The 24,948-nt window shown below is 39.3% G+C and overlaps 1 protein-coding gene across 1 annotated transcript in view; it reads left to right on the plus strand.

The window, feature by feature from the left end:
* LOC114657865 (beta,beta-carotene 15,15'-dioxygenase-like) overlaps window positions 1–24,402 on the plus strand; it is a 46,374-nt gene extending 21,972 nt beyond the window's left edge. Inside the window, exons 8-12 of the mRNA XM_051932016.1 lie at window positions 1,417–1,522; window positions 2,452–2,546; window positions 14,244–14,355; window positions 22,657–23,090; window positions 23,138–24,402. Of these exons, the coding sequence (XP_051787976.1) occupies window positions 1,417–1,522; window positions 2,452–2,546; window positions 14,244–14,355; window positions 22,657–22,817 (474 nt within the window). The 3' untranslated portion in view covers window positions 22,818–23,090; window positions 23,138–24,402. The remainder of the gene's footprint in view (window positions 1–1,416; window positions 1,523–2,451; window positions 2,547–14,243; window positions 14,356–22,656; window positions 23,091–23,137) is intronic.
* Window positions 24,403–24,948: the final 546 nt, after the last annotated feature.

Here is a 24,948-nt window from a genome sequence, read left to right on the forward strand (position 1 = left end):
AAAAGAATGCAAACATATCTTCCTCTTCAAAGGAGTGCGCGTCAGGAGCAGATAATGTCAGACAGAGAGAAGAAAGCAAACAAATCAATAGGGCTGTTTGGCTTTTAAGTATGCTTAGCACCGTGGCACAAAGCTGTTGAAGGTGGCAGCTCACACCCCCTCCATCAGGAGCAGACAAAGAGAGAGAGAGTTAGAGAGAGAAAAACAAACAAGCAAAAATCAATACGTGCCCTGCGTGCTTTTAAGTATGCGAAGCACCCTGCAGCATGTCGCTTCACGAAGCAGCTGCACAGAAGGGAGCAACGTGAAGATAATCTTTCAGCATTTTTAGACGAGCGTCCGTATCGTCTAGGTGTGCGAACAGCCCCCCTGCTCAATCCCCCTAGTCAGGATCAGAGAATGTCAGCGCAAGAGACAGAGAGAGAAAATTAAGTTGGGTAGCTTCTCAGCCATCTGCCAATAGCGTCCCTTGTATGAAATCAACTGGGCAAACCAACTGAGGAAGCATGTACCAGAAATTACAAGACCCATTGTCCTCAGAAATCCGCGAACCAGCAAAAAATCTGCGATATATATTTAAACATGCTTACATATAAAATCCGCGATAGAGTGAAACCGCGAAAGGCGAAGCGCAATATAGCGAGGGATTACTGTAACCTGCATGTCTTTTTTTTTTTTTTTTTTAACTGTTTACATCTGCTTACAGCCTTTTTTTAATGTATTATAACCTTGTCAGCCTTTCATAATGGATTTCTAGTATAATAAAAAATATACTGTATATAAATATACCATTAAGTATAGGGTTGTCCAGAGTGACTTGCAGTCCCACTGAATAAAGGCAATCATGGTTTTTATTTTTTTGGGCTTTTTTGCCCACTAAGAAATACTATCATTTCATATGACTAACCACATTTTATTTATAGTCTTACTTGGGTGTACTGTATAATATAAACAGACCTGTAATAAAATCTGTTTAAATGTAATTATGAAATATAGTTTGAAATATTTTAATAATTTATGTATTTACAAACTGCTGAAATTAGAATGCAATAATCAGTTTTATGTGCCACAACGCAGCTGGCCTTTTGTAAGAGGAAATTTTTGGTTAACTGTTTGAGGTGATGGAGCATTATTGAAAAGGATAAATATTAAAATGGATACTTAACAGGCCTGTCTTTCTTTTCTCCCCCCCCCCCCCCCCCCCGTCATACCCATATAGTATATGGGTATAATCTCAGTGATGCTTTTAATTTAAAACGTGTGCCTCTGAAGTATGGTCACTACTTAGTAGTCTTATTTTTTTTTTTTTTTTCCTCAGTGTTGTTGTATTTATTCTACTAAACCTAAAATAAGCTGGGTTCTAAAATGGCACTGTATAGCTAATGATTGTATTTTATTAATGTCCTTGTCATTCAGGATACTGAGACTGGTAAAGACTTGGTCACTCTGAAATCCACTACAGCCACTGCTATAAAAGAAAAATCAGGCAGTTTATATTGCCATCCAGAAATCATTGCTGAAGGTATATTAGTATTTGCTGCTTCTACAAAATAAATTGTATTTTTTTAAATGCTGCCAAAATGGTGGTGAATGGATCTTGTCATTTTTTTGCATGGGTGAATTTCATTGCAGCCTTACCATATAATGCACAATACACGCATAATCTGTCATCCATGTTAAATGCATTCACTCTCGTTTTGGATCCTGAATACAGTTAGTTGTGCAGGTCATCATTTTGGCTTTGTTTGTCCCTTCATATTAGATGAGCTGAGTGTCCTTTATTGACACACTAGGTCAAAGCACCTGAAAGATTCCTTTCGACATATGGAATGTATGAACCATAAACAGCCAGAAAACCATGAAGTTTAGGGTTGGATGATAAAGGATTTTTATTGATAGCTCAGTCAGAAAGAATAGCATCACCCTAGAAATAATCATTACTTCTCCAAGTCCCTGAACTCGTGTGTGTATATATATATATATATATATATATATATATATATATATATATATATATATATATATAATTCATTATCAAAATTAAGAGAAGGAAAATCCAAATACTGTCTCATTCCCTAGCTCATTCTGCCTTATACTTAGGAGCAGGGATTTCATCTTTTTCATGACAAACTTCGGTCTGTCTACTGTATATATTACACAAATTGCACACCAAATTGCTCAAAATCAAGCCATTTGTATTGCTCTAATGTAATAGTGCTTCACTGACTATTCAAATCATTTTTAGCTATGCTGTTTGCTCTGCTACACAACCTCCATATTTTGTGGACATATATCCGATCCTGCAGCATATACTGAGTAACACTTTTCCTTATTATGAAACTAGTATAATTTGTTTCTCTTATAGATTTCTAACTAGATTAGACTGTACCACATCTATAAAGGTAACATTTCTCAGTTTTAACAAATGTTATTTTTTCCTAACACTGGCAGGTGTTGAACTTCCGAGGATTAATTATGACTTTAATGGCAAGAAGCATAGATATGTTTATCTCACTGTTGTGGAACTGACCCCCATACCGGCAAAGGTAAGGCTTTGTTATTGCTGGGAAGAATAATCCAATGTCATGGTTATAAAATGTTATAATATTAAATGTTATAAAAGTCATGACATGTGATATAGTAATTGCTTATTTTATAAGCTTTCATTAATCCAAATATTTGAAAAGCTAAATAAAACAAAGCATATATTTATATTAACTCCTTTTTCTTTTTTTAGGAATATCTTATAAAACTAGATGAAAGTTGTTAACCAATAGGTAACTGGTGTCTTAAAGGATACAGTATGTATTTGTAAGGTCTATAGCGTGGTCATTTTAAACTAATCTAGAAAGGTTTGTAGTTTTTGTTTTGTTTTTTCCTTGAAAATAAATAGTTTATAATGCTAAAAATAACAGTTTTAATGAAGGGTTCTCCTTGTACATTGTATTTCTAGCAACAAGGTGAACGATGCTGTGAATTTTTGGCTCCATAGGATGATTATGCAGGTTAAAAAAAGTATGGGTAGCTATTCCGCAAATTGGCATAAATATAATCAAGAGTTGGCCAAAGTATATAATTCCTGAAATAAAGAAAGAACATGTAGAGAAATAGTTAAGATTTCTGCTAAACAATTCCCAAGTGTGTGGTGTTTGGTACATTTTCATTAGCTTTTCTGTCAGGAGTTGTCCTCTTTGAAATCCACCACTTATTTTATTTAATGTGTGTGTGTGTGTGTGTGTGTGTGTGTATGTGTGTGTGTGTGTGTGTGTGTGTGTAACAGAATAGACTGGTCAGTGTTATTAAAGGCTGCACATTGATCTAACAATGTAAATTTCCTTCTACAGAAGATATTAAAATGCCATTTACAACATGAGTTAGTGCTGTATCTGAATTGTGACCACTGCAAAAAGTGAGATTCAAACATCTCAAGTACATTTTAATATTTTGCTGCAACAAATGGTAATGTGAAGTACTGAAGCTTCAGGAGGAAGACAGGGCAGCAGAAGTGGATGAAATTTCAGCCAAAATACTGAATTATGTGCAAAGAAAGAGAATTTAATTTGCGGGCCCTTGCAATAGCATATATAAAAAAGGAGTATGGTTAGATTTCTTTATAAAGAATTATATTACCATTTGGGGGGAAAAAAAAAAAAAACAAAATGTGGGCAAGTGTGATGACCATATTGTGTCATCAGCTTGATATCGCATTCCTCAAAACAATGAATAACAATCTGGATTCAGAAGAGTTACAAGAACAAGAAATGCAGTGAAACAATGTGGAAAATCAGTAGTGAGTGAATTATTGAGTATGAACAAGATGTCTGTTTTGTTGAATATGAGAAGGCTTTGCACAGAATAAATTTGGCTCAATCTGATAAATGTCTTAAAGTGTATATAAATAGGCTGAAAAGTTTGAAGGTTAATATCGGTACTGTATATGGGGCAAACAGCCCGGGTGAGAGTTGAAGAAACAGACCCTTGTATCACTGGAAGCGGAGTTAGATAAGGTTGTCTTGTCTCACTTTCACTTCAATTTTTATGCAGGAGCAATTGAGAGAGAAGTACTAGAGAATATGGTGTAACAAAGGTGCTATATTGGCACCTGACCCGACACACTCGCACTGGAGGCACGTATAAAAACAAAAACTTATTTTTCTTCACCTGTGGGGCACATTTTCCCCGTGTCCCACAGGCACAACACAGGCCCAAAGCACACTACCAAACACTCGTCCTCTTTGCACCACCACTTCTCCTGGCAAGCATAGTCCTCCTCAGGTTCCCGGAGTGGTGGCTGCTGGCCCCTTTTATAGTCCACCTGGAAGTGCTCCAGGTAGTTGACTGCCGAGTTCCGGGTGTGGCGAATACACTACCAATAAGGGCTCGGGAGTCCCAGCTGCAGCACCCCCTAGTGGCGCCTGCGGGACCCGACAGGGCTGCACCCAACTCCAATTCCCATAGACCCTGTGGGAAACCGAGGCACCGTGCCAACCCAGGTGGGTTGCCATCTAGCGTCCAGGGGGAGGTACTGCAAAGTCCATGGCTGCTCCCCCGAACATATACTGAAAGGGTGTGCACCACACTGGATAAATAGGACTGAAGGTTGGTGGGCATCATCTGCTGATGACCAGTGATAATAGCTAGCACAAAGAAATAAGCTACAATCTGTGTTGAACACTCAATACCAAAGTGGAGAACTACATGAATTGAAAGAAGAAAGTTAAATTGGAAAGAATAGATCAAATATAATTTTGTCACATAGAAATTATTCTTAGTATCACATGTTACAAAATGCTTAGTTGCTCAAATCCAATGACTGTGCCTTTTTAATAAGAATATTAAAGGACTGTAGCTGTGTTTCCCAAAATTACCAAAGTTCAGCAGCTCTAGCATAAAAAATAGGATTCAACAAAAGCCTGACGCGCTGAAATGATACCACAGACAAAATATCTTTGTTTTTAAAAGTTCTTGTTAAGAAAAGTTCTGTTCAAAGCTTAAATCTTGTTACATTTCAAATCATTACAAAATTCAAAACGTTTCTGAACCATTTCAAAATGGTCAGAAAACTGTCTGCTTATCCCATTTCTAAGATGAAAATGGGTCTTTTAAGTCCCTGTGAACTGGGACCTATTCAAAACAACAACAGACAGAATTAACATAATTTTTCTTAGTTATAGCAAAGAAAGTTCTATCTCTATCCATTATCCAACCCGCTATATCCTAACTACAGGGTCACGGGGGTCTGCTGGAGCCAATCCCAGCCAACACGGAACGCAAGGCCAGAAACAAACCCCGGGCAGGGCGCCAGCCCACCGCAGGGCGCTCACACAAACACACCCACACACCAAGCATGTACTAGGTTCAATTTAGAATCGCCAATGCACCTAATCTGCATGTCTTTGGACTATGGGAGGAAACTGGAGCATCTGGAGGAAACCCACGCAGACAGGGGGAGAACATGCAAACTCCACGCAGGGAGTTATAGTGCCTTTATAAATATCAGAAATCTTTAATGAATTTTAAATATGTAATTAGCTTAAATAACAATGTAATAGAGTTAACAATAGGGCATCACGTAGTTCTAGACTATGCCTAACTATACCTTCAGCAATGTTCCTCCTCAGTCTCTCTGAACTGGACTTTAGGGAGTGTTTACCTGTTAGCAGTACAGAAAAGAGGCCACTATTAGGATTGCTGTTGATAATTTTCTTTCCTCTGGCCCGCGTTTGGTGTAGATGCCCTTGAAGTTAGGGAGTGTACACCCCAGCAATGCATTCCGCTGTTCGCACCACTGTATTTTGAGCCTTGTGCTCCCTATGTGTGCTGGTCCCAAACCAGACCTTAATACTTACTGTCAGAATACTTTCAATGGTAGATGTATAGAAGTTCTTTGGTAAATTGGGAGGGCATCCTGAAATCTCTGAAGCATCTGAGAGGATAAAGATGTTGTTGTGCCTTTGTGGTGTTATGGGTCCACAGCTCTCCCAGCAAAGGCCAGTTCGTTTTTAAATAAATAATTGCCGCGCTTGCGGCTTAGCGAGGGGGTGTGGTGGCTGTAGCGAGCCGCAGGACGATCTGCGGTGTGGGCGTTTCTCACCTAAGTGCACAGGTGAGGGACTGCCCACATCCGTGATTGTTCCTGTGGCTAATGCGCTGCAGCTGCCATGTCCTCTCTGCATATATAGAGAAGCCCGAGACGGTTAGGAGGGGTAGTATATGGAAAAGAAAGGAAAGAGAACGGGAGGTTGTAGAAGAAAGCAGGAAGCAAGAGAAAGAGCGAGTGCACGTGAGTGAGCGAACGAGAGCAGGCTTGCAGCAGCTGAAGAGGCAACCTGGGTGTTAGGCCGACACCCCAGGCGTAGTAGTTCTTGTCGCTCCCGCAGAGTTTTATGAAGGACAGGAGTGACTGGAAGGTGGATGATTCTCCACGGATGACTGCGGGAATCAGTACATGGGAACGTGGTGTCCACCATGTGAGAGCCTTGGCTGTTGGTGGGATTTCCCAGGTCACTTTCAGGGGGAGCCGACCGGAGCCAAGGATCGGAAAGGCGACTGATGGTAGTAGCAGGAGTAGGTAGAAGGCCAGCTGCAGAAAGAGCGTCTCTCCTGTTGAGCAGCCCAGATGGGAGTAGCAGGGGAGCCGCCAGGGTAACCAAGGAGCACTGGGCTTGTCATTTGTTTTTAAAGACTGCTTCCTGTTGAATGTTTTAACCTCTTTTAAAGGATTGTTGTTTTGTGTATTTTAACCTCCACATTTCATTTTATGGATTATTTATTTATTGAACATTGAACTAATGCACTTTGTTTGAACATTTGATTTGACTGTTTTTAATAAAAGCACTGTTTGCACTTTTGAACCATCCCCTTGCTCAATTGTTGTTGCCTCACTGTCTAGCTCATCAATGACATTACCGACGGTGTTGGGTTCAAGGGCTCCCTAACAGCCTTCACGTCACGGCCTTCTTTTTCAAGGTGTTGGTGTGTTTGAACCAGGTTTGCTCTTCTGTGATGTGGTCACCAAGGTATCTGAAACTTTCCACCTGAGGACTGTTAATACTCAAGGGGTAGTAGTGCCTCTGGTTTCACCTAAAGTCCAAAATCGACTCCTTCGTCCTGCTCATATTCAGGAGCAGACTGTTGTCCTGACAACAGTGTGACATTCTCTACTTGGTCATTGTTGCTGGATATTGGGCCTACCACCAGATGTCATCAACATACTTAAAAAATGACAGTCGTATGCAGCCATGCAGTCAAATGAGGAGCTAGAGTACATCAGAGGGCTAAGAATACAGCCCTGTGCAGCACCTGTGTTGAGAGTGAGGGATGGTGTTGTGTGGCTATCCACTCTTCCTGTCCGGAAGATAAAACTAAAAAAGATATGATGGATTACAAGTAAGAGTTCACTGAAAGGTATTGGAGCAAGTACATTAGTTTAAATATGTTGGAAGTATAATCACAGAAGATGGTAATTGGTAGAAAAAGTTACTCTAGTATTACAATGGTCAACGATGCATTAACAATTTTTAAATGAAAGTCTTTCTCACCAGCAGCTTAAACAGAAAAGTGAAAACAAACTAATGGTAAAACTACTAGTGTTGGAGTGTCTTACTTTTGGAACAGAGACTTGGATGCTTAGGAAAATAGATATTACAGATTTGGAACAATGATGTGGACATATGGAGTGAGTAGTGACAAGGTACAGGGAAGTGCAGAAGAGGAAAGGACATTGATTAGAATTATGAGTAAGACCGAGAGGATGGTTGGGACATATATTTAGAAATGACAGGCTGCTAGGAGATAACATTGAAGGGAGCTGGTGGGGGTGTCGTGGAAGATGCAGAATGATGCTACTGGACAATATTAAAGAGAATGGAATGTACTGAAGTGGGAAAAGGAAGGCACAAGATAGGGAAAAAAACTAGAGTTGGGATTCCATGGCAAGAACTGTGGAAGAAAGAAGAAAATTAAAGATAATGGTAAGAATGAATGTACAGTGATCCCTCACTATATCGCACTTTGCCTTTCGCGGCTTCACTCTATCGCGGATTTTATATGTAAGCATATTTAAATATATATCGCGGATTTTTTGCTGGTTCGCGGATTTCTGCGGACAATGGGTCTTTTAATTTCTGGTACATGCTTCTTCAGTTGGTTTGCCCAGTTGATTTCATACAAGGGACGCTATTGGCAGATGGCTGAGAAGCTACCCAGCTTACTTCTCTCTCTCTCTCTCTCTCTCTCTTTCGCGCTAACTTTTTCTGATCCAGACGTAGGGGGATTGAGCAGGGGGGCTGTTCGCACACCTAGACGATACGGACGCTCGTCTAAAAATGCTGAAAGATTATCTTCACGTTGGCTACCTTCTGTGCAGCTGCTTCGTGAAGTGACATGCTGCACGGTGCTTCGCATACTTAAAAGCTCGAAGGGCACGTATTGATTTTTTTATCTGTCTCTCTCTCTCTATCTCTCTCTCTCTCTCTCTGCTCCTGACGGAGGGGGTGTGAGCTGCCGCCTTCAACAGCTTTGTGCCGCGGTGCTTCGCATACTTAAAAGACAAACAGCCCTATTGATTTGTTTGCTCCTTTGTAGAGGAAGATATGTTTGCATCCTTTTAATTGTGAGACTGAACTATCATCTCTGTCTTGTCATGGAGCACAGTTTAAACTTTTGAAAAAGAGACAAATGTTTGTTTGCAGTGTTTGAATAACATTCCTGTCTCTCTACAACCTCCTGTGTTTCTGCGCAAATCTGTGACCCAAGCATGACAATATAAAAATAACCATATAAACATATGGTTTCTACTTCGCGGATTTTCTTATTTCGCGGGTGGCTCTGGAACGCAACCCCCACGATGGAGGAGGGATTACTGTACATGACAACTACTTTTTTCAAATACTTAAGCAAAAAAAGGAAACTCTGAAAGAGGTCTTATATTGTTGAGCATATTTGGTTCAAGCTCTTTGTTTTTTCCTCAAACACCTATTTATAATAAGAATGGGTGTCAGAAGAGTCATTGAGCCTTTCACTAGTTTTATTGGGACGGAGTCTAAGAGACAGATAGTAGCTTTTATCTTAGAAATTAAGGTTATGACTTTCTGTTTGGATATCAAGTTAAAATTCTTGTGGTTGTGTGTGCAAGGAGAGATGGGCTTTGACATTACATTATTTAGTTTGTGGGATAAACCTGAAATCTAGGATCTTATTATGAATTTTACCAAGTTCATTAAAATATATGCTGCAAGTGTTTTGTACAGATTTTTAATGCATAATCTCCATTTGTCAAATTATTCTGAATTGAGTGCAAAGCACTGGTTGTCTTGGGTTTTATCAAATACTAGCTGAAATACCCAATTAGTGATTTTTCATTGTTGTCATGCTGTCTCTTATGTACAGTATGTTATCATCCAATTGACGCTTGGAACTGGCCAACTCTTTTTAATTTCAAAAGCAACAGGGGTGCAGTGGTGCTCAAACATGAAGAATGCTGGCAGTCACTTGCAGTTTGCACTCTGGTGGTCGTTCCGAGTGTCAACTGGATAACATGCATACAAGACCACAAGATCACCCCCACCCTACCCAGAAGGAGGTGGGTTAAGGTTGATGTCACCCTACAGTATTATTAGTCGGACAATGAGAAACGTGTACCAAGTTTTATGAAAATCACTCTAGCCGTTCGGAAGTGGTGGTGGAACATACATACACGCACACATACATTGACTTATATATATTATACACGCCAGCCACTTTGCATCTCTGCCGCTCGAGTATGTGGATTTCACTTTCACCACACAACAAATATTTTAATTCCCGCGGATACGCCTCTTCATTGGGAAGAAACACTACTTTTCCCTGATGGCTACACGAATTAGACAGTCTACAAGTCTCCAACTTAAACTTTAAATCCGAACAATATATTCGATCTCTTTTAGTCGTTCCGTTATTTCACAGAGTAATTTCCATTTGTTTGTGCTACTGCGATGTTTACTATCCTTTTTTTGAGACTTTGGAATTTTAGTACTTCCATTGTCTCTAACCTACTCTGCATGTGTATCGCGCCAATGTTTTTGAATTCTTTTACGACGTTCTACTTTGACATCTACTGTCTTTTATGTCTGGCCCAGGGCGTGGTTAAATCTCTTGGCACAAAGTCTCGTCACCTTGGGACACGAAAGTATCTCTCTGAAAAAGTCTTGTCTCGTCCCAGGAATTTTTTAATAATTGGTGTTTCAGACAACAAACATGAATCTATCTTGCAATTCAAATTAATAACCTGACAATTCTGAAATGTAACATTTCTCCTGTATTTGATCCTAATTTCCTCTTTCACAAAATATGAACTAGTATCATTTTGCCTGATTGTTGAATTTTGAAGCTGCTCCCATCCATGTTTAAACCGCGTACAGAGCTTTTTTATGTTGCAAGTCCCTTTTGCTTCAGCATAATTTTGTTCTGGTAATTAATGAAGACAGACCTAACTTTGTAATGTAAATTTCAGAAACCACAAGCAAGATAGGTAGGTAGTCCTTTGAGAAATAACAATTTTTTAAAATGATTAAAAAGCAGTTGTGACAGCTTTTCTAGAATTAAAATTTGAGAAATAACAATTTTTTAAAATGATTAAAAAGCAGTTGTGACAGCTTTTCTAAAATTAAAATTCAGTAGTTCCAAAGAATAGTAAATTGTTTGTACCATTTGGGATTCGTGAGTTTAGGATAACTTTGCTGGGGAGGGTGCTGGAGAATTTTTAGAAGTAACTTTAATCTACTTTCTTTTTCTTTCGGCTGCTCCCATTAGGGGTCGCCACAACGGATCATTTTCTTCCATATCTTTCTGTTCTCTGCATCTTGTTCTGTTACACCCATCACCTGCATGTCCTCTCTCACCACATCCATAAACCTTCTCTTAGGCCTTCCTCTTTTTCTCTTGTCTTGTAGCTCTATCCTTAGCATCCTTCTCCCAATATACCCAGCATCTCTCCTCTGCACATGTCCAAACCAACACAATCTCGCCTCTGACTTTGTCTCCCAACTGTCCAACTTGAGCTGACCCTCTAATGTACTCATTTCTAATGCTATCCATCCTCGTCACACCCAGTGCAAATCTTAGCATCTTTAACTCTGCTACCTCCAGCTCTGTCTCCTGCTTTCTGGTCAGTGCCACCATCTCCAACCAATATAACATAGCTGGTCTCACTACCATCCTGTAGACCTTCCCTTTCACTCTTGCTGATACCAGCCACAAATTACTCCTGACACTCTTCTCCACCCATTCCACCCTGCCTGCACTCTTTTTTCACCTCTCTTCCACAATCCCCATTACTCTGTACTGTTGATCCCAAGTATTTAAACTCCTCCACCTTCACCAACTCTACTCCCTGCATCCTCATCATTCCACTGACCTCCCTCTCATTTACACACATGTATTCTGTCTTGTTCCTACTGACCTTCATTCTTCTCCTCTCTAAAGCATATCTCCACCTCTCCAGGATCTCCTCAACCTGATCCCTACTATCGCTACAGATAACAATGCCATCAGCAAACATCATAGTCCACGGGGACACCTGCCTAATCTCGTCTGTCAATCTGTCCATCACCATTGCAAATAAGAAAGTGCTCAAAGCCGATCCCTGATGTAATCCCCACCTCCAACTTGATTGCATCCGTCACTCCTACCGCAGACCTCACCACTGTCGCACTTCCCTCGTACATATCCTGTACAACTCTTAACGTACTTCTCTACCACTTCCGACTTCCTCATACAGTACCACAGCTCCTCTCGAGGCACCCTGTCATATGCTTTCTCCAGGTCCACAAAGACACAATGCAACTCCTTCTGGCCTTCTCTAAACTTCTCCATAAACATCCTCAGAGCAAACATTCCATCTGTGGTGCTCTTTCTTGGCATGAAACCATATTGCTGCTCACTAATCATCCCATCACTTTTTAACCTAGCTTCCACTACTCTTCCCCATAACTTCATGCTGTGGCTCATAAATTTTATTCCCCTGTAGTTACACTTCTTCTACACTCCTCAGGCATCCTCTTGCTTTCCAAGATTCCATTAAACAATCTGGTTAAAAACTCCACTGCCATCTCTCCTAAACACCTCCATGCTTCCATAGGTATGTCATGTGGACCAACAGCCTTTCCATTTTTCATCCACTTCATAGCTGTCCTTATTTCCTCCTTGCTAATCCTTTGCACTTCCTGATTCACTATCTCCACATCATCCAACCTCTTCTCTCTTGTTCTCTTCATTCATCAGCCTCTCAAAGTACTCTTTCCATCTGCTCAACTCACTCTCCTCGCTTGTGAGTACGTTTCCATCTTTATCCTTTATCACCCTAACCTGCTGCACATCTTTCCAAGCTCGGTCCCTCTGTCTAGCCAATCAGTACAGCTCCTTTTCTCCCTCTTTAGTGTCCAACCTCTCATACAACTCATCATACGCCTTTTCTTTAGCCTTCTCCACCTTTCTCTTCACCTTGCGCCTTATCTCCTTGTACTGTTGTGTACTTTCTGCATCTCTCTGACTATCCTATTTCTTCTTTGCCATCCTCTTCCTCTGTATACTCTCCTGTATTTCTTCATTCCATCACCAGGTTTCCTTTTCCTCCTTCCTCTTTCCAGATGTCACGCAAGCACCCTTCTTGCTGTCACCCTGACTACATCTGCTGTAGTTTCCCAGCTGTCTGGTAACTCTTCATTGCCACCCAGTGCCTGTCTCACCTCCTCCCTAAACTCAACCTTGCAGCCTTCCTTTTTCAACTTCCACCATTTGATCCTTGGCTCTGCCCTCACTCTCTTCCTCTTCTTGATCTCCAACGTTATCCTACAGACCACCATCCTATGCTGCTTAACTACACTTTCCCCTGCCACCACTTTGCAGTCTTCAATCTCCTTCAGATCAACTCTTCTGCATAGGATGTAATCTACCTGTGTGCATCTTCCTCCACTCTTGTACGTAACCATATGTTCCTCCCTCTTCTTAAAATATGTATTCACCACAGCCATGTCCATCCTTTTGGCAAAATCCACTATCCTCTGACCTTCTTCATTCCTCTCCTTAACACCATACCTACCCATCACCTCCTCATCTCCTCTGTTCCCTTTATCAACATGCCCACTGAAATCCGCTGCAATAACCACTTTCTGTCCATTGGGTACACTGCTTAACACTTCATCCAACTCACTCCAAAAAATCTTCTTTCTCATCCATTGTACACCCAACTTGCGGGGCATATGCACTAACAACATTCATCAGCACACCTCCAATTTCCAGCTTCATAATCATTACTCTGACACTCTTTTCACCTCAAACACTCTTGACATACTGTTACTTTAGAATAACTCGTACCCCATTTCTCTTCCTATCCACACCATGATAGAAAAATTTGAATCCACCACCAATCCACCTGGCCTTAGTCCCCTTCCATTTAGTCTTTTGCATGCACAATATATCAACCTTCCTTCTCTCCATCATATCTGCAAACTCTCTCCCCTTACCAGTCTTACTGCCAACATTCAAAGTTTCTACCCTCCGTTTCACTCTTTACTTTCCTCCTCTCCTCCTGCCTCCGGACACGTCTCCCCTCACTTCTTCTATTCTCCTTCTTCTTCGGCCAACAGTAGCCCAATTTCCGCCAGCACCCTGTTGGCTAACAGTACTGGTGGCGGTCGTTTTAACACGGGGCTCGACCAATCTGGTATGGAAATTTGTATCGTTGTCCGCATATTGATTTGGCAAAATTTTTACACCGGATGCCCTTCCTGACGTAACCCTCCCCATTTATCTGGGCTTGTGACCGGCGCGAAGAAACACACTGGTTTGTGCATCCCCTGAGTGGCCAAAAAGTGTGTAGCAGTTGTTGTTTCAGTCCAGGAATTTTCTCTGTGCTATTACAGCTAAGCAATCTTTGCCAGTTAGAAACCAGAGACATTTTTGTACAAAGACACTCTTACATTTCTTTGAGCAATAGAAGAACAAGTCCTTCCTCCCTGTGTGGAGTTAGGCTGGCTCTCTCCCTGCCTCCTGCTCTTATGTGCACCTTGACCATCACATTTGACTTCATTTTTGTTATTAATCAGGTTGCTATTCCAGTGTGTACAGCATGCTTTTGTTAGTCATGAGCTGAAAGTTTTTTTTTTTTTTTTTGTTTTTTTTTTTATTGTGTAAGGCAGCTTTGATCTACTTCTTTGAAGTGATTTATTTTTTTTTCTAAGTTTTTTTTTTTTTTTTTTTTGCAGATATCAAAGCTTGATGTCGACACTAGACAGACATTAGAATGGGAGGAAGAAAACTGCTGGCCTTCTGAAGCACTTTTTGTCCCTGCACCAGATGGAAAGGATGAGGATGATGGTAAGTGGTGGACAAATCATGACTGGCATAGTTTAACTGTACATTTAAACTCCATATGTGATAACTTAGTAAGTAACCATGCAATGGCCTGAACTCTTTCCAATTTGCTATCCTGCCTTCAAGATAGGACTGCGATAAAGTATGGGCAGTACAACTTGAACATCGGCATCAGTGAAAATGCTGACCCATTTCTTTGCTGATCCTGGGAAAATGCCAGCTGACTCCAGTTCCATTGTTTGCATCTTAATTCTACAAACATCACAGTTCACTATGCTCTGCTAGATGTACATGTTGTTCATGTAAAACAGTGCAAGAGCTTAATTTCTGAGGGAAATAAAGCCAAACTGAACTTAAAATTAGGCATAATTTACTAGACATTACTGTGAACGTCTCACATTGATGATTAAAACTGATAAAACAAGTAGTAGCCAAAACATTCAAGTGCAACAATTACATTCAGCTACATTATTGATTGCTTTCAATCATTAAGCAACCAAGACAGGAAACTCCTAAAAACCGTTGTAAATAAAGTGAATATTCATAAAATGCAGAAGAAAATACTAAATGTCAACAATATGATCCACATTGAAAGTGAGACAAAGGCTACCCCAACAATATTAGTATTATTCTGAAAGTTTCATACCTGATTCAGCTTCTCTGTTCATGCGCCAAGGTTTAAAAACTCATTTGTATGTTGCCCCTGGAAGAAATGGTAGGCAAGTTTCTCGTATTTATACTTGAGTAAAACCATTAACTTGGATATTACTGCATACTTTTCCTTTGTGCTAGCCTTCTTTTATAACATCTTTAGGTCTTTAAAGTTTGGTATGTGTGTTTTATTTATTCAATAGATCTGTTTGAGAGCAGCAAGTAAATTCTTCTTTCTACTTCAGCCACTTTGGCTAGACATAGATTCCCAAGCTTCTATGTCTATAAAAGAAACACAGCTAAAAAGTTAAGTCGTGTACTTTGTTTTTTTTATCACATGATTAAATTCACACTTTCACCTGATTAAATTCATACTATCTTTTAGGTGAGACTAAAAGAAATAGTCTATTCTATAATAACCGATAGAACTTTTATTTGTAACTATTATAATAACCGATAGAACTTATTTGTCTCCAGGGAAACATTTGGCTTTTTACAGAAGCTCTAAAGAAATAATTAAGTAGATAAACAAGTAAGTAAATGAATAAATATACGCACTTTGATCTGAACATGCACCAGAATGACAATAAAGCAAGAAAATTTAAAAAGAACAAAAATTTCTGACTTGGCTGTCAGTCAGAGTGAGGCAGTATGCAGACATATTGCTGTTAGTGTAAAGGAGTCCCAGTAGTATTTCTTGACACACGTCTGCCGAATAATTTGTTGACAGAAAGTACTCGGTCTTAGTGTGTCAGAGAGAGAATGTGCAGCATTGTTCATAATGACAGTCAGTTTTGTTTTAATTCTCTCCTTCACTACAATTTCCAGGAGGTCCAGAGTGTGTCCGGTAACTAAGCTTGCCTTTTTAATTAGCTTTTTGATTTTTTTTTTTTTTTTTAATATTTTTATTTTATTAATTTTCATTGTAATCATTCCATACAAACAGATCAATTTATAACCCAACAAATTTGAAAACAAATCAAACCCCACCCCTGAGAAGGAGAGCTTAGCTAAAGGAAAATTTCTTTAAGCTTTTTAATAAGGCAACATTAGACAAAAGAAGGGGAGAAGTAAATATCTATATAAATAAGAGATGGAGAAGGGAGTTAAATGCAATAATAGTTAATTCTCTTATTCTAAAATAATATTGATTAAATCCTGCCAAGTTTTGAAAAAATTTTGTACAGATCCTCTAACTGAAAATTTGATTTTTTCCAATTTCAAATAATATAAAACATCGGTTTCCCACTGACTTATAAGAGGAGAATTAGGATTCTTCCAATTTAACAAAATAAGTCTGCGTGCCAAGAGTGTAGTGAATGCAATCACCGTTTGCTTGTCCTTCTCCAATTCAAGTCCATCTGGAAGGACACCAAACACAGCTGTTAGTGGGTTAGGAGGGATTGTGATACCAAGGCTGTCTGAGAGGCACTTAAAAATTTTTGTCCAAAATGATGTTAGTTTGGTGCAGGCCCAGAACATGTGACCCAGTGAGGCAGGAGCTTGGTTGCAGCGCTCGCAGGTTGGATCCTGGCCTGGAAACATTTTGGACAGTTTTAAGCGAGACAGATGAGCTCGATATATAATTTTTAGTTGAATAATTCTATGCTTTGCGCATATAGAACTCGAGTGAATTCTCTGCTTTGCTACCTTCCACTGCTTTTCTGATATATTGATTAAGAGATCTTCTTCCCAATGTCCTCTTGGATCTTTGAAAGGTAGGGACTCTAATAAGATTTTATATATTGCGGAAATAGTGTTTGTTTTTTCGGAATTGAGCAGTATTTTTTCCAGCATTGTGGAGGGTGCAAGGTGGGGGAAATCGGGCAATTTCTGTTTAACAAAATTTCTAATTTGAAGATAGTAAAAGAAATGTGTAGCTGGGAGGTTAAATTTTGAACGTAATTGTTCAAAAGATGTAAATATGTTGTCTATATAAAGATCTCTGAGCATTTTAATCCCAAAACTTTTCCAGGTATTAAAAACTGGATATACTTCCGAAGGTTGAAAGAGGTGGTTCCCTTGCAGAGGTGCCACTGATAAAAGATTTTCCATCTTAAAATGCTTCCTAATTTGGTTCCATATTCTGAGTGAGTAAAGCACAATTGGGTTATTAGTATATTTGCGATAACTTTCATTTATTGGAGAGCAGAGCAGGGAATATAAAGAAGTACTACAGGATTTTACTTCTATTGCAGACCAAGCCTGTGTATGTGCATTTATTTGTGTCCAGGTTTTTATGGCTTGTATGTTTGCTGCCCAGTAATAAAACTGAAAATTAGGTAAAGCCATGCCACCTTCTGCCTGAGGTCTTTGTAGGGTCGCTCTTCGGATACGTGGGTTTTTTGAGTTCCAAATGAATGAGGTTATTATTGAATCTAACTGTTTAAAAAACGATTTATTGATATATATTGAAATGTTTTGAAATAAAAAGAGAAGTTTAGGAAGGATATTTTTGATTTTTTATTTATTTATTTATATTTTTTTTGGGCTTCTCTTGAAGTATGTTACCAGCCCAGCAAACCATAGTGTAGAAAACTGCACTGACCATCAGTTATAGAACATGTGAAGGATGTCGGTTTCCACATTAAAGGAACATCGTCTCCTAAGGAAAAAGTGCCTGATCTGCTCGCTCTTATATAATTCCTTTTTGTTCTGAGACCAGTGCAACCTGTTATTAATGTGGACCCCCGAGTACATGCAGGAGTAGACCACCTCTACATCCACTCCTTGAATAGCGACCGGACATAAAGGCTCTTTGGCATGGCGAAAGTCAATAATCAATTCTTGGTTTTGCTGCTGTTAAGTTGCAGACAATGCTTCTTGGTGCAAATAGAAAAAGTTATCCATCTGACTCCTAGTCTCATATGCCTAATCAATACACTCCATGAGTACAGACTCATCTGAGAATTTCTGCAAATGACCTGACCTGGGGCCTCATTCATAACGCCGTGCGTAGAATTCGCACGATAACATGACGTAAGCACAAAAGCCGAAATGTGCTTACGCACAGAAAAATCTAGATGCAGGAATCTGTGTGCTCGCCAACTTCCGCGTTCTTCAGCTACATAAATCCCGCTCAGCGTGGAAATAAACGCATGTGCACGCGCTTGCAGTCCTGCCCCAACTCCTCCCAGAATTACTCCTCTTTGAATATGCAAATCAATATAAATAGCCCTTAAGCCCAGCGTTCTGTGAAAAGGCAATGGCAAAAGTACGAGGAAAAATAGAATGAAGGCAAAGAAAAACGTAGTATTTGTTGGTTTAAACAGTTATATAAGCAACAAAAGGAAGTTGATCGAGTGACATAGCGTGTCGGAGAAACTCGAAAGCTCAAGTTCACAAAGTCGCACAGTGCCCGAAATAAAAAAGTTGTCACATATCAAAGTTGTAGCCCACCGTCTGAGTGTCATATGAAAGCTTATTAGGGTACAGTGGAAAAAAAAGGCACACAGTGTGAAAAAAGCACGAAATGTCAACTTTAATCTCGAAATTTCCACTTTAATCACATACTTTATTTTGTCATTAAAGTAGAACATCATAAACTTCATCTTAAAATTGTTTAATTTACTAGTTTCTCAAATCCCATCGTAACTAAAGTAGCACGTTAAATGCTTTGATGTGTATTTGATCTTATATGTGCTCTATATGCCTGAATCACTACGTGCTCTTCCTCCGACAGGACACAGAATCCATTACGTTCGTAATATTACAGCTCTCTGAGTAATTAAAATACTGAGAAGTATATGTGATATCATTTTCACGATGATATGAGTTAAAGCATGTTAATAAACATGAGAACACGGTGGCGCAGTGATTGTTCATGTCTTACAGGAAGATGCTTGCTGCGCCATGCGCGACCTTCAATGAAATGCTCTATTACAGAAGTACTGTCTTTTTCAAACGTACTAACCCCCAATTCCTGTCCTTACTTTTCTTTCTCCAAATACCCAATCGCCATACAATCAGCTCTGTAATAGATGTTAAGCCATCTGTAAGCTTAGAATGCCGATTCTTCAAAACGTTTAAGGAACATCGAAATATCTTCGTAATGTTTAATTCTATCCATCTATCCTTCCAGTGTCGCGCCAGCCACAGCATGAAAACAGCGCGAGGCAGGAACAAACCGTAAACGAAGCTCAAGCAAGCTAGCGCTGTGGCACCATGTAGTTAGTTTAATCTGTATAATCAACATATTTTGCTGCATTTCATCTTAAAAATGATATCGTCATCATATGTAAATACGTGCTTTATAAAGTGGCTCAGGATGTGCAATATTATAACTGTATCATAAGTACAATTACCTCACTGTAACTTGCAAGTACAAACAGTTCTACAAGGAGCACTTGAGCCGCCATAGTGGATGTGGATCTAAGAAAGGGTAACCACACAGGAACAGTAGCACTGTTTTGACGCTGGGTGCCGCCAGTCTGCAAAACCTAACGGAGAACTTGCGTACGACAGGGTATGAGGTACCGTGGAAAAGTGCGTGGCTTTACGCCAAATGTAGGTTTTATACATCGCGATTTGAACGTGGAAACGTTCTTACGCAACATTTCTGTGCGTATGCACCGTTTATACATGAGGCCCCTGGTGTTTTATTTTTAGTCAGAGATGTACAGAATGAAGAGAAAAGAATACAGGACTGTTCCTTGTGGTGCTCCAGTGTAGCTCACATCCATATCAAACACCGTCCTGGAGTCTCACAAACTGTGGTGTGCCCGACAGGTGTTCCAGGTCACCATAGTCTCCTCCACCTGCATATTCATAAGTTTACCCTTTAACAGGGGTGGCTGGATGGTATTGAAGGAACTGGAGAAATCAAAAAAACATAATCCTCACAGTGCTGCCAGCTTTGTTCAGGTGAGAATAAGCCTTGTAGAGCAGATAGACAAAGATTGGAGTAGCAGATGCAATTATGTGACAGGCAAACTGCAGTGGGTCCAGGTGGTCTTCCACAACAGGACTCGTATAGTCCAGGACCAGCCTCTCAAAGGTCTTCATGATGTGAGACATAAGTGTCACTGGTCTATAGTCATTGGGTGAAGAGGCATCTGCTTTCTTTGGAACGGGAACAGTGCAGAATGGTTTTCACAGCAGCGGCACTTTCTGAAGCCTTAGGGACAGGCTGAACAAGTGATAGAGGACACCACAAAGTTGGTCAGCACAGGTCTTAAGAACTCAAGGACTGATTCCATCTGGTTCCACAGCTTTTAATGGTGTCTGCTTCCTCAGTTGTCTCCTTAGTTGGTCTTCAGTTGTGGTCAGACCACACTGATGGTCAGAGGTGGGTTCATCAGTGACCTTTCCAGTTCACATGGTAGGAGTTGTTGATGTATTAAGGATGATGTGGGGAGACTGGTCGTTGGAATAAGGTGGCTGTGGGGAGGAAAATTGTTTAAAAATTGGTTCAGGTTGTTAGGTTTGTCCACATCTCCATCTACCACCTGAGCCCTGGATTGCTCAAGTCCTATAATTATGCCCAAACCGCTCCAGACATCCTTCATATTATTCTGAGTGAGTTTGTTTTCTATTTTAGCTTTGTAAGCTTCCTTTCCTTCATTCTTTTTCTTTAGCACGTGCTGTACGTCCCTTAGAGCCTCTTTATCACCAGAATTGAACGTTCTCATTTTCTCATTCAGGAGACCTTTCAGCTCCTTAGTAATCCAGGGCTTATTGTTTGGAAGGCAACTCACTGTCTTTGTGGGTACCACTGTGTTGACACAGAAGTTAATATAGTCTGTGATGCAGCGACTGAGACCCTCAACATTGTCCACATGTGACTCGCACATTTCCCAGTCTGTCATTTGCAGCCATTTTAGACTCCAGGTTCCTCTTCCTCACTATTCTGGTGGTAACAGGATGTCTTCTAATAACTGATAAATTAAAAGTAAATTAAAAATATTACATTGTATGTATAAAGTTGGTTACATTTTTTTTTAACTGGAGGAATGTTTAATGTTTTAACACATTAAATACACTGCCAAAAAAACAGAAATATTATGATGACAATGGTATTTGGTGTATACTATTATAGGAAGCAGCCAACTGAGGACCAGCAAGGCATTTGTTTCTGGAACTCTGCAGTACTTCTACTTTTTCCAGTTGTGCATCTGGTCCTTCATCTTTTTTTTTTTTTTTTTTTTTTTTTTTTTTTTATCCTGGTGTGAAAGACGCCCGGAACGCAGACAGAAATGGACTTGGAATGTCCAAAAGCACACACTTTTAATTTTTCTTTTGCCTTTTATACAGCACACACACACACAATGCACAATTCACCCACAATGCTCAGTCCTTTTACTTTACTTTTACTTTTACTTTGCCCTCTCTTCTCCCACAAGCTCTTTCCTCTGCCACCCTACTCCGGCTCACTGAGTGGAGTGAGGCAGCCCGTTTTATAATGCACCTGGATGTGCTCCAGGTACTCCCTGATGACCTTCCTGCAGCACTTCCTGGTGTGGTGGAAATGCTGCATGGGCACCCGCAAGCACTCCGGGTGTACCTGGTTCCTGTTCCGGCAGCACTTCCTGGTGTGGCAGAAGTGCTGCAGTCCATGGCTCTGGAACCATCCAGGCACCCCCTGGTAGTGGCCACGGGCCCCCACAGTGTTGAGCTTCCCAACTCTGTGGTTCCTATGCAATCTCGGAGGGCTGCCATCTTCTGTCCAGGGGTGGGAATTGTCCCTTTCCTGATCCCCTGCTTGTCCAGGTTTCTCAGTGGGGCAAGGTCCCCGGCCATCTATTACACTGGTTAGATCTAGTTTGTTCTCTTATCTGAAGACAGTAGTGTACACATTTGTATGAAATCTCATTGAAATAACCTTTTTTCAAAACACAAATTGACTGATGTTTCTTGAGGCAGCTGGTTTTTTTTTTTTTTTTTTTTTTGCTATAATCTCTGAATTAATCCTTAAGAATGCCAGTACCTTGTATCCCAAGGAAAGACTGTTTACTTGTGTCCTTTAGCAGAATAACTGGTTTCAACTATGCTAACACAATTAAAGCTTTCTGTAATAACCACTAGCATTTAAACATGTTAAGGGTGAGCTAAGAGAATTTACCATTAGGACACTAGAGTAGTGGCTACAGAAAATGGGGCTTTGCATTCACGAGTGAACAGTAAATCAGTATTGTAAATTAATAAACCATCATTTCAAGCAGTAACAGCCATTTATTATATTAGTACTATGGATATATTTTTAAATCAATTCAGTGGTACCTTGAATGAAAAAGTATCAATTTTCTATCAAAAACATGAACAGTATACTGGTATTCAAAGCACCGTGATGTCCCTACATTGATAGATTAAAGGCCAGAAGTCCACATGACCGTCATCAAGTTGTTCCATGTGAACCCTGAATACAAGGAGGACTGATTGAGTTAATTTATGTTAGGTAGAATGCCTAGTGGGGGCTGGGCGGTCTTGTGGCCTTGGAACCCCTGCAGATTTTTTTTTTTTTTTCTGTCCTCCCTGGCCATCGGACCTTACTTTTATTCTATGTTAATTAGTATGGCCTAATTTTATTTTCTTATGTATTTTGTCTTTTTTTTCCTCTCTTCATCCTGTAAAGCACTTTGAGTTACATTATTTGTATGAATATGTACTATATAAATAAATGTTGTTGGTATATTATTTTTTTTTCCACTTTTGCAGGTGTAGTTTTGTCTGCAGTTATTTCTACAGATCCATCCAAATCTGCATTCTTGCTTGTTTTGGATGGCAAAACCTTCAAAGAAATTGCACGTGCATATGTGGATGTAGATCTTCATATTGACTTGCATGGTGTTTACATTCCACAGACTCTACAAAAGTGAGCCGGTAATTCACAGCAAATGGGCATTGCACTATTACTCCCTGCTTATAGCTAATAGTCTTCTAAGTATTCCTCAGAACCAAGCAATAATGTGGGCTGGTATTTTTATTCGTGCAGAAATCAAGTGTATCTGTGTATGTTACCATTATAAGAACTTGAATAAATGTCAGTCCTTAACTTTAGGATTTCCTTTGCACTATATACAATGTAAAGTCTGTTTACAGTATCACCCAGTGCTTTATTCAGCCTAATTTGTAAAGCTAAACACATGAGAGTACATTAGAGTAAATTATTTAATTTGGTGGAAGTATTTTCCTTTAGAGAAACAGGGATAATCAGAAGCAGATAATACAGAACTCTCAATTATTTGTAAATCTGTATTATACCCATTGAGGACACCATTTTCATTGCTTTCCAAAGCATCTCCTTGGTGGGAGAACAGTCTTCTATATACAACTAGTCTAAAGTAAAGAAGTGTATATTAAATGAGTGGGCAAACTAGAATTAATACAAAACTGATCACAATAGCAATAATCTGTGCTGAATTATCACAGCTCTACTTTAATTTTTACACATATGTTCTAGTGTTAACTCCAGAAGAGTAAGTGATTTACCAAATGGATGTAAATGAATTTCATATCAGACACTGAAAAATGAAGATGCACTTTTCACACGAATTTTAATAATTGACAGGAATTCAAGTTGATGGGGGATAATTAACAAGTGAATACAAAGCACCTTGGGGGGGGAAAAAAGTTTATATATTTAATGCTTAAGCATTAAGTTAACGTAAGTACTTAATTACCACTTTCATAACATAAATTGTGCTTCTGAAGATCTAAAGTTGCATACAAATTTATTAGTGTGCCATTTGGTTATTATTAGTTTATTCCACTTAGAAAAGGAAAATCAAGTAAAGGTATTTAAAAATAGACTTCTGAATCCTTTAAATAACAAAAGGAGTAATTGTTATATACAGTATTGTAATGCTGTGCAATATCTAAGTATACTAAATATCATGGGACACAGAATGTTTGGTTTTCTCCAGGATCTATAGAAACCAGAGCTTTATTACCATTCAGCATTACCTTCGCTTAACTTGATTTGAAATTACCATTAAAAAGCTTTAAGAAACTGAAACTGACCAAAAGTTGTAAGTATGCATTAAAATTTCTTGTGTGCTTATAATCCATCATTTTCAGTGGTAGCTTTAAAAACTCTTAAGTACTGTGCTCTGAGACTGCCCTGTAAGATGTGATATATATGAATGAACGGGCCTGAAAGTACTAGAATACTGTTAAGTAAGATTGTATTGGCCGACTTACAGGAACCCCAGATACGATGGTAAGGACCTATGGAAGGAGTCAGGCTTCTGAATTTTTGAATCTGCATCTTAAAAAGTAGAAAATCAACATTGCTACCTTAAAACGAACCTAATTGGTGACAGAGAACCACATGGAACCCATTCATTCATTCAGTGTTTTAGAAAATGTGGTTATTTTTTTCACAGTTGCGGCATATGTTTATTTACCCCAGAAACTTGTGCTGTCAAATGAAATATTTAAAATTAAAGAAAAAAAAAAATCTTCCCCAGTATACTTTATTTTTTTATTATAAATAGTACATGCCTTGACTGAATTTACAATATTTTAAATGGCAAGAAGGATTGCTACAATTAATTATTGTTAATTAGTGTAATTATCAAATAATTAATTTGGTAGATGCCTTTTAACCAAGACAAAGAAGAAAACTTGGATGCATTACAATTGCCTGCTTGTAAAGTTTTGTTTAAGCGTTTAGAGCATGTTTATCCTATATGAAATAACTAACACAATCGAATGACTTCACATTTTTTATTTGCAGACCTGTATAGCACATGCTAGAGCTCGACGAAGCTTACCACCAGGAAGTACACACACACACCTTTATGTTCAAACTGCAACCCACTATTGTGTTAAGGGATTTGTGAGCAGCTCACAGACTCTTCAAAATCCTGGTGAATTTAGGAGTAGCTTCCTCAATTAGGAATATTTGATTAAAGGCTTTTTTTTTTTTTTTTTACTCTTGCTCCTATGAGAAGGACCAAATTTTCATCGCTGAGATTTTTGATCCAGTTAGGACAGTTTTCTTAC

This window comes from Erpetoichthys calabaricus, chromosome 9 (assembly GCF_900747795.2).
Source record: "Erpetoichthys calabaricus chromosome 9, fErpCal1.3, whole genome shotgun sequence".
Taxonomy (NCBI): Eukaryota; Metazoa; Chordata; class Cladistia; order Polypteriformes; family Polypteridae; genus Erpetoichthys; species Erpetoichthys calabaricus.